The sequence below is a fragment of the Dipodomys merriami genome, unplaced genomic scaffold (genome assembly GCF_024711535.1).
Source record: "Dipodomys merriami isolate MVZ:Mamm:240054 unplaced genomic scaffold, mDipMer1.0.p SCAF_25, whole genome shotgun sequence".
Lineage (NCBI taxonomy): Eukaryota > Metazoa > Chordata > Mammalia > Rodentia > Heteromyidae > Dipodomys > Dipodomys merriami.
Window position 1 is genome coordinate 18,855,224 of NW_027203937.1, and position 18,593 is coordinate 18,873,816.

The window sequence follows — 18,593 nt, forward strand, 5'->3', positions numbered from 1 at the left end:
CTGACTTTCCAGCCTGGGCTGGCTTTGACTGTGATCCTCAGATCCCAGCCTCCTGAGTAGCTAGGATTACAGGTGTGAGCCACTGGCACCAGGCTGTCTGGCTAATTTTATAGTAACAATAACATTATTATTATTATTATTATTCAGTCATTGGGCTTGAACTCTGGTCCTGGGTGCTGTTCCTCAGCTCTTCAGCTCAAGGCTAGTGCTCTACCACTTGAGCCACAGCGCCACTTCTGGTTTTCTGGTGGTTAATTGGAGATAAGGGTCTCATGGACTTTCCTGCCTGGACTGGCTTTGAACTGCTATCCTCAGATCTCAATCCTCCTTAGCTAGGGTTCTAGGCATGAGCCACTGGCGCCCGGCTTATTATTATTATTTTGAGACCAGGTAGCTTTTGAACTTTAGAGTTCTTATACTTCAGCCTCCTGAGTGCTAGAATTACAGATATGTACTACTGTGCTTGGCCTATTGCATCATTTTTAAGCCTGTGTGTCAGTATAAAAACTGTATATTGTGTGTTTATTTAAATAATATGGTATATTTTCTATTTATAAATTGCTTAGAAAGATAACTGATTATGATATATAAGGAAAATATAATTGAGATTTTATAAATGATGTAATATATAAATTAGCATGCAATAGTTTTCTGCTGTTTCTTATCCAACTCTAATATTGGCCTTAAGAAGTAGTCTTTCTCGGGCTGGGAAGGTGGCTCAGTGGTAGAGCGCTTGCCTTGCATGCTCGAGGCCCTGGGTTCGATTCCTCAGCACCACATAAGCAAAAAAAGAAAAAAGCCGGAAGTGGTGCTCTGGCTCAAGTGGTAGAGCGCTAGCCTTGAGCTGAAGAGCTGAGGGACAGCGCCCAGGCCCAGAGTTCAGTCCCCACGACTGGACAAAAAAAAAAAAAAAAAAAAAGAAGTGCTATTTCTCTTTAGTCATTTGTGCAAACATTCCTACATTAAGAATATTTTACTAATTAACTTTGTTTGCCAGGCCTTGTACTTGATGAATTTAGCATGTAGGCTCATGTTTATTTCCTTAGCCACTTATTTATTTTCCACTACTCTTCATGAATGTCCTCTGTACTCACACTGACTTATCAGTGGTTCCTAGGATACCTCATCCCTTGCATCCCCTCATGGGTTCATATATGCTGTTCTTTCTGCTCCTCATTTATCCTCTGTTGATATTATTAAATCCTACTTGCCAATTCAGATTCAGTTTAACTAGCTTCTTCTTTACCAAATCTTTCCTGAAAACCACAGGCTAAATTGGGTGTCTTCTGTGTTCCCACAGTCTCCTATGCTTAACTCATAGCATTTAGAGCAGTAATTGCAGTGATCAGCCCCCCTATCTATTTTCCCATCAGTCTGCTTGAGGGCATCATCTAATATGATTCCTTCCTTTACTGTAGCACAGGTCCTACCCCAATGTAGAGAGATAAGAGATAAAACTTTGCCATTGTCTCTAGCACTGTGTGATCTTACAGTTCAACATTTCAGGGCTCCTGGATTCTCTTACTATTCTGCAGCCATGCTACCAGTCTTTCCCTAGGCTGGCTTTTCCTAGCCTTATTACTCTTTGGATAGCCTTCAATAGCATGTCTGGTGGGCCCTGAGAGAACTGGTTTTTGTGCATAAGCCTAATGAGCTATCACATGAGGCCTAGGCACCATGCCCATATTATTTTTGTGGTATTGATAATTCAGTATTTGATATTAACATGATAATAGAATGAAACTGCTCAGATTAACTAGTTCCAGCCCCCCACTGTCTTTAGGAACAGCCACTTTGAAAGATTATGAGCTGCCCTGGAGTGTGCAGTGAGAAGTCAAATAAGAAGCCCAATTTGGGGATGCTTTTCCCTTTATCTGTGTCCTGATATCACCTTCCATTGTTCTCTGATCTAGCACTTGTCATTTTTTCCTTTGTACGTCTGTCTACTTTTCTAGAAGAGAGCCTTTAAGGATGGAGGTCATGGAGAATCATCTCTGTTGACAACTAATCAAGGACCTACATTTAGGAAGTGGCAGATCTCAAATCAAACCACCTGTTTCCAAGGCCCACATTTGTAGCTGCTGTGCCACATTTACTAGCTGACCAAATGTGACCAAAGTCTGACCAAGTGGTCAGATAATTGACTAGTAGCTGTGTGAAGGAGACCAAAAAATGATACTGGAAAATTTCCTGCCAGACATATTTCTCTTGGGATGTAGATTTGAAACCACAAAAGTATATGAAGGCTTCATCTAGAGGCGCCGCCACAAGTCCATTATGGGAAAGAGATTCTGACTCAGGAGCCCATTTTGTATTGCTCTTTTTTTCCTGGCAAGAGGAAGAATTAGCGTGGTTCAGTATCTGCCTTGGCACATCTGTGGAGGTATTGCTATAGCTCACATGCTAGGTACAATACTTATTGTTTCTTCTGTGGCATGTCCTTTTTCCAGGTATCCACATGGCTCAGATGTTTTTCATTATCTGCTCATATGTCTCTTCATCAAAGAGGCCTTCCCTAACCTAAAACCACTGTCCACTGTTCTTTTCCCTTATACCCTTTTATTACTTAAATTTTTCTTCATTATACTTCTCATTTTTTGACATATAATTACATGTTTATTGTGGCTTTTTATTTTTGTTGTACTAAAGATTGAACCCAGGGTCTTGCTCATGCTAGGAAAGCACTACCACTGAGCAGCTTCCTCAGCCCTTGTAAAAGTTTTCATTTTGAAACAAGATCTTATTAGGTTGTCCAGCCTGGCCTTGAACTTTCAGTTTTCCTTCCCCAACCTCCTGAGTGACTGGGATTACGGGCATGTACCATCATACCTAGCTCTTGTTTACAGTGTTTTACTTCTTTTCTTTCCCTCAAAACAGAAACAACATGAGAACAGTGACTCTACTTTTTATACTGTTGTATCTCTAGCTCCTACAGTGGTGCCTAAGTAGTAGGTATGTAAAAAAAATGTTTTTTTGTCAGTCCTGGGGCTTGAACTGGGCTTGGGCACTGTCCTTGTGCTCTTCAGCTCAAGGCGAGCACTCTACCACTTGAGCCACAGCACCACTTCTGGTTTTCTAGTGGTTTATTGGAGATAAGAGTCTGACAAGGAAGTGGCGCTGTAACAGCTCAAGTGGTAGAGCGCTCGACTTGAGTTGAAGAGCTGAGGGACAACGCCCAGGCCCAGAGTTCAAGCCCCATGACCTACAAAAACAAACAAACAAACAAAAAAAAACTATAAGGGGCTGGGAAGGTGGCTCAGTGGTAGAGTACTTGCCTTGCATGCTCGAGGTCCTGGGTTCGATTCCTCAGCACCACATAAGAAAAAAGCCGGAAGTGGTGCTGTAGCTCAAGTGGTAGAGCGCTAGCCTTGAGCTGAAGAGCTGAGGGACAGCGCCCAGGCCCAGAGTTCAGGCCCCACAACCGGACCCCAAAAAAAAAAAAAAAAAAAGAGTCTGACAGACTTTCTTGCCTGGGCTGGCTTTGAACTGTGATCCTTAGATCTCAGCCTCCTGAGAAGCTAGTATTACAGACATGAGCCACCAGTGCCTGGCTATAATATATATATGTGTGTATATATATATATATATATATATTTTTTTTTTTTTAAATCCAAGACCAGGACTTGGAACTTGGTATCTGATGCTTGCTTGTACTTATTGGCTGGTGCTCTACTACCTGAGCCATGCCTCTAATCCTTTAATAATTTTTTTTCTCCCAGTAGATAAATTTTTTTGAAGTTTGAGACTACCTGCTTTTCTTATGTGTGCATGTCAGTCCTGAGACTTGAACTCAGGGCCTGGGCATTGTCCCTGAGCTTCTTTGGCTCATGGCTAGCACCCTACCACTTTAGCTATGTTTCTACTTTCAGATTTTTATTTTTGGTAGTTTATTGTAGATAGAATCTCATATACTTTCTTTCTCAAACTGGCTTTGAACCATGATTCTCAGATCTCAGCTTCCTGAGTAGGATTACAGGTATGAACCACAGGTGCCTGGCTTGAGACTACCTGCTTTTAAGGACCATTATCATTTGATCCAGCAATATCTGATTCTCTTTGTCTTTACTAAGTGACCCTAGGACTCCATACAAGCTAGAGTGATTGTTCTTTGTACATGTCTACACCGTGTCTTTGCTTATAAGTGAGCCTGTGATCATTTTTTAACATGTTCTTTTGAATGAATATATGTATAAAGAAACAACTCTTACTAAATTTATATTAAATCCTAGGTATTTTCAAAGTTATTTCCATGAACTCACTTATTAAACAATCCTGGGAGGTAAGTGTTGCTAGATTGTAAATTACATGAGAATAAGGACTTCTTTCTCCTTCACTGCTCTGTTCCTATGTTTGGCATGGAATAGTACAAAATAAATAACAGAATAAATACTTTTTTGTGCTGGTACTGGGGCTCGTACTCAGGGCTTACACACTGACCCTTAACTTTTTTGCTCAAGGCTGTGCTCTGCTGCTTAAGCCACAGCTCTATTTCCGGCTTTTTAATTGAAGATAAGATTCTCAAGATATTCCTTCCTGGGATAGCTTTCAATTACAATTCTCAGATCTCAGCTTCCTGAATTCACTAGGATTACAGGCATGAAATATTGGAACCCAGCCAGAGTGAATATTTAACAGAAAGTGAAATTGAAGCTTATAATGGTCAAATGATTCATTCAAGTTGGTCCCTAATAGCTAAGGTAGAAATCAAAGTCTTTCAGCTTCCAATTCTAGTACATTTAACAATAAAAATCCAGTTTTCTAAGGTGCTCAGAAATTTGTCAGTCTTCAATAATGTTATTTTTCATGGTTTTGAGACTAGCCATGGCAAAAGTTTTTAGGACCCTTATTTCCACAGATTAGCTGGGTGCAGCGGCATGCATCTGTGGCACTAGCTGCCTAGGAAGCCATAGGTAGGAGAAGTATAGTCCAGACCAGGCCCGGGCAAAAACACAAGACAGTGTCTAAAGAATAACCTATGGGGGGCTGGGAAGGTGGCTCAGTGGTAGAGCGCTTGACTTGCATGCATAAGGCCCTGGGTTCTATTCCTCAGCACCACATAAGCAAAAAGAAAAAAGCCGGAAGTGGCGCTGTAGCTCAAGTGGTAGAGCGCTAGCCTTGAGCTGAAGAGCTGAGGGACAGCGCTCAGGCCCAGAGTTCAGGCCCCACGACCAGACAAAAAAAAAAAAAAAAAAAAAAGAATAACCTATGGTAAAAGAGCTGGAGGCACTGGCAGAACACCTAGCTAGCAAACACAACGTTCTGAGTTCAGACTACAGTACTATCCCAATCACTTAAACAAACAAAACTCAACCAAAGCATACTTTTTTTGGTGATTACCTCATTATAAAATAGAATATTTTATTTATGTAAAATATTTCTCAAATACAAAAGCCCCTTTCCCAGGGCTGGGGCTGACTATACATACTAATTAATATTAATTAATAAATAATGATAATGACAATGAGAAAGTAAGATTATTCATCTTGTGTGGTCTCTCTTTTGATGGAATTTCCAGAGATTGACATTCTCTGATTCCGTGTAACCTTGTTCATTATTTTGTCCAGAAATGTAGTCTTTGATGTGGCTAACAACCACAGATCAGGCTTTGAGGAGGCTTGTGACTTCAATAAACTGCTCTTGCTTATATGTCCTCCTAGGATTTGGACACAGATCATTTGGAATCTGTATCTGTATTATTTTCTTATAAACTCTCCTTGTCATATTCTGTAGCCTCTTGCTAACAGTGAGCTCTGTGTACTTGGTGTTGCTTTCTCTGTGGTCCAGGGATTTTTCCCATTTCCTCTGTTGGAATGAGAATGCAGAACAAGACTTAACTTCTAGGTATTTGAGTCTTAGGAACAAGAGGCCCTGATAGCTTCATTGCCCTGTTGTTTGTGAATCTTGTTAGAACTTACACTGTCTGAGATACACTTAATATATATGATACAGCTTGTTACAGATTATTTTGTTCAGACTACAGTGACTGTGGGTGGATGACACTATGTTGCCAAGCCCTACTAGATAGGGCTGCTGCCTAGGTAACAGAATGAAATGTAGAGAATAAACCAAACAAACAAAAACTGCCTTGAGGTTTGGTGTGATACACTGGGCCATTGTCCCTTTTCCCTGTACTTCAGCTACGTAGGGGCTAGTCAAAGTCCATCTGCTTTGGAGTACAGTGTCCTCCTTAGAGACTCTGTTTCTTAATACCATGTTTAGAGCAGTGATTGTGGCACAGTTTTGTCTCCCAGGGGACATTCAGCAGTATGTGGAAACATCTTTGATCATCATAACTGGCAGTATGCAACTGGCATCTGGTAGATATATGTTAGAGATGTTAATCTTGCAGTAATACATAAGACAAGTCCCACAACAAAGATGCTTCCATCCCAAGTGTCACTGAACCCTGGGCTAGACTGGCTGTTGCTTGTCTGTGCTGGGGCGGGTATTGATCAAGCAATTCCTCTGTGCCAGTTGTGTGCCCGTATATGCAAGTTCTTGTAGTAAGGTAGCCTCCTAATAGACAGAAGTCCCTTGAAGCACCGCTGGCCTCAGGCCCTTCTAACAACAAAAAGAGTGGCCTTCTTTCCTCTCCCCACCAAGGAGAAAGGCCGCTTTGTGCAGAGTTAGGCCTCGCTCCAGTAGCAGCACAGATAGGAGTGTGTTGTTTTCTGCCCTTTACAGGCTAGCACTTGTCTGTCTGCCTCATGTAGGCGTGCCACTCTTCTCTGACTTCATTACCTGACTCTCCAGACCATAGTCAAAGACCACATTTATAATGTGTGAGAACATATTTTCATTATCAGGAATAAGCTATTTTATTCTACTTTCCTCAACACTTCGTTAACCCTAATTCCATTATCCTCTTTTCCCAAGCCCTAGAACTTGAATGCATCTCTTAGAAATTAATTTTTTTCTTTTTGTCTAATACATTCTTGTTTGAGACCTACAGACTTAACTTAGTGGTATTTACACACCCTTTGCCTAAGCTTCTAGTGTCTTGTCTTCCAGGATGTGGTCATAGAACACACTATACTTATTTCATTCCTCCCTCTTCACACCTTTCCCTTTTTACCTGTCATGTCTCTGAATTATGCCTACCTCTATAGCCACTCAGCACTCAGCAAACATGCTTTCGTCCTGAAACCTGGCATATCTTGTGGAGGACCTTAAGATTGGAACATTTTTGCCTTCAGCGTTTTCTTCATACAAGATGCTTCTGAATCATGAGAGAATATGAGAGTGACAGAAACACTACCAGAGTTATGTATATATATTTTTTTGAAATAGAGTCTATGTAGCCCAGGTTGGCCTCTCAGCCTTCCAAGAGCTGGGGTTACAGGCATGTGCTACCAACACCCAGCTTTTTGGTGGTACTTGAATTTGAAGGGCCTGGGCACTGTCTCTGAGTTTTTTTTTGCTCAAGGATAGCATTTTACCACTTGGGCCATAGCACCACTTCCAACTTTTTCTGTTTATGTTGTTCTGAGGAATCAAACCCAGGGTTTCATGCATGCTAGGCAAGCACTCTACCACTAAGCTACATTCCCAGCCCCACTGAATTTGAACTCTTAATCCTCACAGTGCATTGTACTGCTGGGCCATGCTTCCAGCTCTTCTCCTTTTGCACTAATTCTTTTTGAGAAGAGGTCTCACTTCCTGTATAAGGTTGTGTCTGGACCTCAATCTTGTTTTATTTCCCCCTGTAGTTGGCATTGAGATGAGAGGTCTCACAAACTTTCCTGCCCAGGTTGGCCTTGAATGGGAATCTCTGGATTAGCTAAGATTAGAGTCTTAAACTATTTCATTCAGCCTCTTTGAGTAAATTCTCATTGATACCATGTATATGATCTTTTATTTAGAAACAGTGACTGAGCAAAAGTGAACAGGACATATTCTTATATGGCTCCTAAGGGGTAAGGGGATGAAACTCATCATTCTCCTCAAAACTGTTTTGGCTTTTTGCTGGCCACAGTGCTTTTTAAATGTGAGGAAAGTACACATTTCTTTTGGAAAAAAAATTTATTTTGGACCTGTAGTGTTGACCTAAATTATTTTAATGTTATTTAAAAACATGTTATATACAAACATATATGGAGCTTTAAGTTGTTATACAAAATTTACTTAAATATAAGGAAAATCAGGTTCACATTTTAAGTACCAGTAAACTTCTCATCCAATTACATGGTATCTTTTTGCTGAAATTCAATTGCTCTCAGGCTTTTAAGTTCCACATGTCTGTATTACTGGGTGCCATCTGATGACTCATTCCTCCCACCGTTTTTCACTATTTCAGCTTCTGCAAACTGTGATTTGTATAATACATCATGATCTCATTTGACCCCTACTTGGCTTGAACATATTCCTTCTATAGTAAGTCCACTTCTGTTCCTTAACACAGTGTTGATTTTTTTTTTTTTTTTTTTTTTTTTGTCGGTCGTGGGGCTTGAACTCTGGGCCTGGGCGCTGTCCCTCAGCTCTTCAGCTCAAGGCGAGCGCTGTACCACTTGAGCTACAGCGCCACTTCCGGTTTTCTGGTGGTTTTATTGGAGATAGGAGTCTCACGGTCTCTCTTGCCCGGGCTGGCTTTGAACCTTGATCCTCAGATCTCAGCCTCCTGAGTAGCTAGGAACACAGCGTTGATTTTTAACAGAGTATAGTCTTCAGTTTGCTTTCTATGGAGCTACATACACAAGATATAAAAATTATTTCCAAAGGGTATTTTTACACAACATTATAATCATTGAGGTTTATAAGCCATAGTGCTCCAAGTATTAGTGATGATATGATTTGCCATGTTTTGAAGGATCACTCAATAATTATTTCAGTTAGAATTGGCTTCTGTTATGACAGAAAATCCTATTACTCTGTTGTAATCAAAAGAGGAAATTTACTTGTACAAAACTGAAATATCAATGAATAGGGATGTTTGCAGGCTTGTTCTGATTCAGGACCTAAATGATTCCATCTGGATTCATCTCTGCTCGGCTTTGCCTCTGTAGGAAGGCTTCTAGCAGCCTTAGGGAGGAGAGATAGATGGGCAGATTGATACAGAGACAGTTTGCCTGAGATTGAATCTTTATCCATTTCTAGCTGGGTAACTTTTGTGAAGTTATGTAATCTTTCTGTGCTTCAGTTTCATCATCTTAAAATGAGGATAAAATGGCCGGGCGCTGATGGCTCACGCCTGTAATCCTAGCTACTCAGGAGGCTGAGATCTGAGGATCGCGGTTCAAAGCCAGCCCGGGCAGGAAAGACCGTGAGACTCCTATCTCCAATAAACCACCAGAAAACCGGAAGTGGCGCTGTAGCTCAAGTGGTAGAGCGCTCGCCTTGAGCTGGAGAGCTGAGGGACAGCGCCCAGGCCCAGAGTTCAAGCCCACGACCGACAAAAAAAAAAAAAAAAAATGAGGATAAAATGGTGTCGATTTCACATTGTGTTGGTGAAGATTAGTGACTTAATACATCTGAGGTGCTCAGAACAGTACTATCATATGTTTATGTGACTGCTTCTCTTGATTTTATTAACCTGGTAGTTCAGGACTATCATATACCAGTGTCATAGATGAACAAGTCTGTCCTGCATGGGCCAGGAAAAAATCATGAAATTGAGTTTCTTTAGGCTCACATTGGGTTGTATGCTCATTTTGGAATTAAGCATTGTAGACCTCAAGATGGAATATACTGATTGACTGAACCTTAGTTATATGCTCTACTTTCAGTGGTTGATTTAGCTTTCCCTGAACATACTAGCTGAAAGCAGGAGATGGGTGGCTCTCCTAATAACTTCAGCATACTGCTGCCTTCACAAGGGGAAGGATATGGTTGGTGATAAAAATGACCCTGTCCATCATAGTGCTATCAAATAGATTGTAATAGGTTGTCATGTTATATTATGGCATTCTTTCTGGGGATGTGGTGGTTTTAGGTTTTAATGGGAAACATTTGGATTGTAGTTATAAAAATATACTTGTATACAATATTAGTTTTGATATATGGGTTTTTTTGTATTAAACTACTTAAATTTGAGTGCTTACTTCAACAGCGCATATTCTAAAATTGGAATGATTCAGAGAATCATGGCTCCTGATCAAGAATGACATGCAAATTCATGGAGCATTCTACATTTTTAAAAACTCTAAATTTAAGATTGATAACTTTTTTTTTTAATTAAGTAGTTATACAAAGGAGTTTCAGTTCTAGAAGTCAGGTTATGAGTACAATGCATCTTGACCCATGCCATACCTTCCATTGTTCTTCCCCCATCTTTCCCCATCCCATCCCTACTTTCAAGTTACATAGTTCAATTTTTATATAATATACATTGAATACATAGACTGTATTTGCTCATCCTTCCTCCCTCCTTTGTGTACACCCTCCATGTTCTCTCCTCCCATACAGAACTTGTTACAGCTTCCTGGTATTCATTTTGTTAAACTGTTAGTTGTTCAGTAGAATTACACCATTGGACTCATCCCCTAAGTATTTGATTAATTAGTCAATTTATGCATGTATATGCATATAACCCTGTGTATGTTTATATTTAGACCTAAAACTTCAACATAGGAGGGAAAACATGCATTGTTTGTCCCTTTAAGCCTGATTTACTTAACATAATTTTTTTCTAGGTCCATCCATTTCCCTGCAAATGACATAATATTCTATCTGATAGATGAGTAAAATTCCATCATATATATGTATCATCTTTTCTTGATCCACTCATCCACTATAGGGCATCTGGGCTATTTGCATAATTTGGCTATTGAGAATAGCGTAGCAATGACCATGGATGTACAAGTGTCTTTATTGTATCTTGATTTTTAATACTCTGGATAGATGCCCAAGAGTTATATAGTTGGATTGTAGTGTAGTTCTATGCTTAGGTTTTGATTATTAATAATTTATATAAAAGATCATGTTCTAAAATTCAGGCAAATATTTTCTATTGTAACTATTCTACATGAACACAATTGAAAACTCAAATGCAAAATTCTTACCAAAGTTGATAGCCTGTACCTCATATATTTGTATGACCCACCTATACTCTTGATTTTGACTTGTAGGTTATTTTCAAAATAAAGATATAAAGTTGAAACATTCTCATAGAAAATTATCTTCATCAGTGTTATCCAACAGAACTTTCTAATAATAATGAAACTATTATATGATTGGTATTGTCCAATGTGGTAGCCACTAGCCACTTCTAGCTACTATAAACTTGAAATTCTTAGAGACACTGGAGAACTGAATTTTTAATTTAAACTACTTTTTTAATAAAATTACATTTAAAGAGCCACTTGTAGCTACTACTTTTTTGGCAGTGCAGCTCTGTCTAGCAACATTAAATAAAATAATATTTATAAAGTGCTCAAAGGCTTTGTAACAAGTTCTCAATAGATGTGAGACATGGTTAGTTCTCTAACTTCTGACCTGAAAAGCAGTAGATCTCCTTAATTGGCTAGAGCAACCTAAGGCAGGCTTATTTCAGGCAATCCCAGTAGTTGTGTTAGCATGGCAGGCAAGAACTTTCATGGCATGTCTTCAACTTTGTTCTGCCATTGCATTCCATATTCTAGACAAATCCAACTTCACATCTTTTCTTTGCACCTTCATTCTAATAGCAAGTACTTATTTCTCTCACATCCGTGAAGTATTGCACACTTGGATAGGTTCCTTCACACACAGATAGACTCTTCTCTTTTATGCTGCAGTTTCAACATCTTTTCTCAGGTTGTCCCCAAACCACTAGGCAGTCATTCCCTTTCTCTTCTGTGCTCTATGCATATTTCTTTATCAAGTTTTCTACTCCATGCCTCACTGATGTTATTTAGTTTTACTCTTTCTAACTAACTTCTTGTGTGCTTGGTATTAAGTGGGCCTTTGCCTTTTATATATGCTTTATGAACAGATAGATGGATGGATGGATCCTTTTCAATCCTGGTCACATTTATGATTAAAAATACTTCAAGATCAACCTTACTGAGATATCACAAAGATATCCAGTTTGATGAGTCTTGTGGGTGTTGTAATTTGTATGACCATCATTGTACTGAATATAGAATATTTTCATTAACCCAAAACACTTTTGAGGTAATGGTTGAATCTATACTATAAATTTTAAGATTTCATATAAGTAGACTTGCACAGTGTGTACTCTTTTCATACTTGGGATGTTATGGGTAAAAGACATGTTAAACACACAAATGTGGAAAATGTTAAAGTCAGTTTGATCAAACAGTTAAATGCAAGCAGTGCTTGGTATTTTGGAGTCATGGTGTGCTTGTCTCTTTTCACAGTGTACAATTGGACTGTGGATGAGGTGGTGCAATGGCTGATCACATACGTGGAGCTGCCTCAATATGAGGAGACCTTCAGGAAGCTGCAACTTAGTGGTCATGCCATGCCAAGGTCAGGAGGGGGTCTGGATTTTACTCACTTGAAGATGGAGGGAGGTGGATATGCTTCCAGGTTGTCCTGTCTGGTTAAGTGAGATTTTACAGGATAGTCTGCAGGCGTCTCTTCTTCACACATCTGTTGTGTGCTTTTATAAAGCACGATGAGCACTTGGTGTTCATTCTCTAATTTAATGTTTCTATCAATCCTGAAAGTTGCTTCAACAGCTTTCCCTTATTGAATGCTTAGTACATGCCAGACGACAGGCTACTCAACACTTTATATATAGCATCTCATTTAATTGTTAGATCAGTCCTGAAGGTAGGTATTATTGTATATAGATGATGAAATTGCTTAGGCAACTTTCCCAATATAAAGGTCATAAACATGGCTAAATCAGGGGTAAAACTGTGATACGAATCTAGAGCTGTGATAGATGCAATAGATTCAGTCTGCATTATTTGTTTGTTTTTGTTTTTGCTGTTTCCCCAGTGCTGCTGTTGCTGCCACTGCCACTGCCACTGCCGCTGCTGCCTCCTCCTCCTCCTCCTCCTCCTCCTCCTCCTCCTCCTCCTTCCTCCTCTAGGAGCCTTAGGGCTCTTTTAGCCTCTCTGTGTTATCCAAATACAGTAATAAAAATGGTACAGAGGTGCTGACTCCCATTATCTCACTCATCTCTGGAACGACCTGTGCAGCAGATATGTCACAACTGCTTGCCTGTTTTCTGGGACAGTACACTAGGGCTTGGATAGGAGTGGAGAGGGTTGGAGTGCTGCTTAGACTTCTTGTTATGTCAAACTAGTATCAAATGCCATGCAGTCCTTAATCTTATTTATTCATTCAACAAGTATTTACTAGGTACTTAGTCTGTACCAAGCACTTGTACTGGATACTGGGCATAGACAACAACTTTCCTTGGCCCTCAGAAGTTTTATTATCTGTTAAGTTCGGATAATATATTATGTAGAAACATCTAGTTTTGAGCTTTGGCAAAGAATAAAGGGGAAGGGGAAGCCATTGGAATGCTTTACACACTGCTGTCTGCAGCCACCGCGTTACCAGGAGCTGCTGTCCCAGCCTAGCTGGTTGAGCTGGCTGTTCTCCCTTCTGCTACCTATGATCTCCTCGTCACAGCTTTTTCTTAGTCTTGAGGGAGTAATAATCCCAATACTTCTACCTCTGGGTATAGAGTACCAATACTTCTACCTCTGGGTATAGAGTACTCTGGGTATAGAGTGAGCAAATTGAACTCCAGTAAATCTTATTTATCTAAGATGGTAGGTGGCAGAGCTAGGATTTGAACCCAAGTCTGCCTAATTCTAAGTGCCCCTCCTTTATTTTTCACTTCCTTTTCCTCATATATTGTGTGATTGAAAATAGGCTTCCATGTAGTATTCAGTTTAGTTTTTTGTTTGTTTGTTTGTTTGTTTTGTCGGTCCTAGGGCTTGAAGTCTGGGCCTGAGCACTGTCTCTCAGCTCTTCAGCTCAAGGATAGTGTTCTACCATTTGAATTACAGCACCACTTCTGGTTTTCTGGTGGCTTATTGGAGATAAGAGTTTCACGGACTTTCCTGCCTGGGCTGGCTTTGAACTGTGATCCTCAGACCTTAGCCCCTGAGTAGCTAGGATTACAGGCATTAGCCACCGGCACCCAGCGTTAGTTCTTTTTTAAAAAAAGTTCACACACATACCTACCATATGCCGTACTCCTTGGACCTTGAAGACAAAGAGATTTATGAGACCTGGCCCTTGCCTAGAGGAAGTGTATATTCATTGGAAGAAACGATGAAATGAATAGATGATTGACCATAAAACTCAGGATGTGGGATTTTTTTCTTGTTACTCATGGATATAGCAGTATTGCCTTGTGGATTCTTAGGCAATGTAATTAAATGTAATGGTTATGGCTTGTGTTAAAACTGCAAAGCATAGGATAAAAAGTGAGTTCTCAGGTCACAGATTCACCTAGCCCTTCTGAGGCTAGGATTAGAGCCGCCAAGAGCAGGTCTAGCCATGCTGAGTACAGGAGTAGAAGATAGCAAGCTGTGGTACCTTAGTGACAGCAGGAAGTATGTAGCCCCCTTCAGTGCATGAGGGGGAAAAAGAATGGTTCTCAGAACACAATTAGCTAGGATGGTATAATAGGAAGAATATAGCAGATTGGAGTTTATTCTCAGCTTTTATTGCTTACTTGTATGTGACTTAGTGCAAGTTACTCAACTCTCAGTCTCAGTTTCTTATCTGCAAGATGGAGTGAATAATAGAACTGCTTTCTTTTCCTTTTTTTCCTGTACTGGGGCTTGCACCTTGCTCAGCTTGTTTGCTAGACTGATGCTCTACCATTTGAGCCTTGCCTTCCCTCTACTTTTTGCTGGTTATTTTTTGCCAGTCCTGGGGTTTAAACTTAGGGCTTGGGCACTGTCCCTGAGTTGCTTTTGCTCAAGGTTAGCACTTTGTCATGTGAGCCACAATGCTGCTTCTGGCTTTTTCTGTGTGTGTGGTACTGAGAAATTGAACCCAGACCTTCATGCATGCTATGCAAGCACTGTACCACTAAGCCACATTCCCAACCCTGCTGGTTAATTTTGAGATAGTGTCTTACAGACTTTTCTTCCCAGGCTGGGTTTAAACCATGATCTTCCATATCTCAGTTTCCTGAGTAGCTAGGATTACAGGTTTCAACCTTGGTGCCAGGATACAGCTATTTTCTTAAGGTTGTTCTGAGGACTAAATGTACTTTTGTATGTAAAATATCAGAACAATATGAGATACACAGTAGTTGTTTAGTAAATGCTAGCTCCCTTCTTTTTTCTCTCATTGTATAGACATAGATAGCATTTCAGTTTGTAGGTATCTTTGAGAAATAGACTACAGTCTATTTCTTTTGATTAGATAAGAATCCATCACACCTTGCAGAAGTGACTTGAAGAGGAGCCCAAAGAACTCCCGGGCTTATAGGAAGCATCTAATTTTATGTAAGTTTGCATAGAAGGAAACTGAGGTCCTAGGAGAGAGACCAACAGCTTATAATCAGACGAGTTACTAGTAAATAGGTATCAGAAGACAGCTCTCTTGACTGCTTCCTAATCACAGTGCTTCACTGCTCGACTTGTAGGTAGGCTTGATTGCTTTTTAAGACCAGAAGAGGAAGTAGGTATTCCTGTATGCTTAGACAGGAATATAAACCAAACACTGTAATGTAAGCTTTTCTTCTACCTGAGGAAATAAAACTATGAATCAGAAAAGAACACCAACCTAACAGTAATATTCAATATTCCTTTATGGGCTTCCGGCAAGTGTTTTTCAACCTTTTGTATCTTATACCCCTTTTCTCCTGTACCCACTGTGTTCCAGCAGTAGAGAAGCAAAGTCCAGTTCTTCCTATGTCATTTTCTTGTTTACAGACATTGTGGTTAAAGGTCAGAAAAAATTACAGTAATTTTTTGGGACTAAATTACATTGTAATGACTCAGAGATGAACTCAATTTTTGTCATCAGCAGGTTGATTTATAATGACAGTGGGTTAGAATTAGGGCAGTTCAGAAATTCCATGTATTGGGCTGGGAAGGTGACTCAGTGGGAGAGCACTTGCCTTGCATGCATGAGGCCCTGGGTTCGATTCCTCAGCCCCACATAAGCAAAAAGAAAAAAGCCAGAAGTGGCGCTGTGGCTCGAGTGGTAGAGTGTTTGCCTTGAGCTGAAGAGCTGAGGGACAGCGCCCAGGCCCAGAGTTCAGGCCCCATGACCGGACCCCCCCAAAAAAGAAAGAAATTCCATGTATTACTGGGCCAAATGGCATGAAATTTTAGTCTGGACTGGACAAGAGAATGTTTTTTATTGTATTTAGTGAAACATGATGACAGATATATAAAGGATAATTCCTGGACATGGAAGCATAAGAGAAAATTTGTAGTTGAGTATGGGAATTGTCATGAATGGGTAGTCCTTAGAAGGAAAGGTACTTAGGAAATGGTGGGGATCAGGAGAGAGAAAATTCAAATTTTGATAATGTTTTGTGTCCCTCAATACTGCCTGTTTAGACTTTATTGATAAAGTTTGTATTCTAAAATGTAAAGAGGAGCGGTTACCAAGAGCTAAAATTGTTCCTTAGGAAGTGGATAATCCTACTTGGATCCTTTTGCTTTTGCTGTCAGGGTCCTAACCCCCAACTCTGTCTCAACAGGCTAGCTGTAACCAATACCACCATGACAGGGACTGTGCTGAAGATGACAGATCGGAGCCACCGGCAGAAGCTGCAGCTAAAGGCCCTGGACACAGTGCTGTTTGGACCTCCTCTTTGTGAGTCCTATTTAGAAAAGGCCTACTACAATGCCATGGAACCCAATGCTGTTTGAGTTTCTGGGCTGAAGCAGAGTCTCATAGGCATATCTGCAGGGCAGCACCTTCACTGTTTCCACTGGTATTGAAATACAAAACAGTCTTGTATTTTAGTCTAGCCAAATAACAACTTTTATTCCTGTCATTTATTAAATATTTTAAAGGAATAGCTACTTTGTGCATGTACTACGCTGGATTCTGTAGGAGGACCTAGCTGAATCATGTTCTACCCTAAAGGGAAAAAAAAATGAACATTCTATCTAGGGTTATATCTCAGTAATAGAGCACTTGCCTAGCACATAAGCCCTGGGTTCTGTCCCCCCCATAAAGACAAACAAGCAAACAAACAAAATGCATATTATAGAGCTGAAGATAGAGTTCATGGTAGAGTGCTTGCTTGAGGCTCTGGGTTCAATTCCTAGCGCTGCCCCTCTGCTCCCCCATGAAAAGTGTTCTAGACAGGTATTCAGTGCTTCTGAGGGCCAGAGGAGAGACAGAGTTTTATTCTGTGTTCCTTTATTCCATGGCAAAATAGGCCATTTTAGATGGACAGAACAACCCGAGCAAGCGTACAAAGGCTAAAAAAATATGAAAAATATGCTCAGGTATATCAAATAACCCTAAGGGATTGATACTACTTACCTGCCTTCACAATGTACAGAGTGAAGGTCTGCTTGTTAAACATTTTTGTGTTGGTGGTTGACAAAGGAAGACTTAGCAGGCTTTGACTGAAGCAATAGAGACCAACTCAAGCCTAAGGAAAATTGAACTCTTCAGCCATGAGAGAGTAGTAAGTTCATTTCATTCTCTGTGGATCTGAATGGAAGGAGTGGTCCTACCTGGCCATCCTTTGATTATTTTAAGTGAGTCAAGGGTGGGGGGGAACAAAGGAAGTAATATTTGTTAAGAAATTCGCTTTGACCATACAGTTCTTAGGGCCAACTCTACCTTTTGGGAGATGATAGTTAACGATGTCACCAGTCAAATGCTATAGAGATGTGACCTAGTCCAGAGAAGCAGCTGGCTTACAGGGTCAAAGGTAGTACATTTCTTTTCCTGTATTTGTGGACTGACAAGAAAATGTCTAAGCTAATGTGTCAATACAGGTGGGTTTAAACCTTTTTAAAGGTATAGAATAGAGTAACTTAGAAGATTTCCTACCTTCTTTGTTGTCTTCAGGGAATTCTAGGATTCATTTACTTTCTCATTCATTGTCAAGTTTTAACTAAAGGACACAATGAATAGCTTACTTTTTATGTGAGGCTGCACTATATACTGAGCACTGACCTGTCATGCATTCACTCATGCTTATTAAGCACCTACTGTGTACCAGTATAAATAATAGAATAGAGTTGCTGATCAACAACTATAATAAATGTTGTAGCTACTCTGTCTTTTTAGAGTTCAGTTGGGGATACAAAGTAGTTATGAATTTCTTATTGGAGTCCAAGAAATTTTTTTGTGTGTAGGGGTGTGGAGCTGGGGCTATGCCTCTGTGTATTTTGTATTTTTTTTTAAAGGTAGTGACAGTTGAACCCAAGGCTTTACTCTTCAGTCACTTGAGCTGTATCCTCAATCTCTCCAGGAAGTTTTATGGAGAAAACACTTTAAGCTGAGTTGAAAGATAGGAAGCTGGGTTGGGAATGTGGCTTAGTGGTAGAGTGCTTGCCTGGCATGCATGAAGCCCTGGGTTTGATTCCTCAGTACCACATAAACAGAAAAGACGGAAGTGGCGCTGTGGCTCAAGTGTAGAGTGTTAGCTATGAGCAAAAGAAGCTCAGGGGTAGTGCTCAGACCCTGAGTTCAAGCCCCAGGACTGGCAAAAGAGAGGGGGGGGAGAGAGGGAGGAAGGAAGGAAGGAA

General features: G+C 40.3%; 1 protein-coding gene and 1 non-coding gene across 5 annotated transcripts in view; both read left to right on the top strand.

Annotated features, from left to right (window-relative positions):
* Stim1 (stromal interaction molecule 1) overlaps positions 1-18,593 on the top strand; it is a 186,811-nt gene that overhangs the window by 138,009 nt on the left and 30,209 nt on the right. For all 4 annotated transcript variants that reach the window (XM_070035138.1, XM_070035139.1, XM_070035135.1 and 1 more), the window contains exons 4-5: positions 12,297-12,408; positions 16,577-16,692. In XM_070035138.1, coding sequence (XP_069891239.1) covers positions 12,297-12,408; positions 16,577-16,692 — 228 coding nt within the window. The remainder of the gene's footprint in view (positions 1-12,296; positions 12,409-16,576; positions 16,693-18,593) is intronic.
* LOC138836656 (U6 spliceosomal RNA) lies at positions 10,030-10,131 on the top strand. The gene has a single exon (XR_011374977.1). It is a non-coding gene; the product is annotated as a U6 spliceosomal RNA (small nuclear RNA).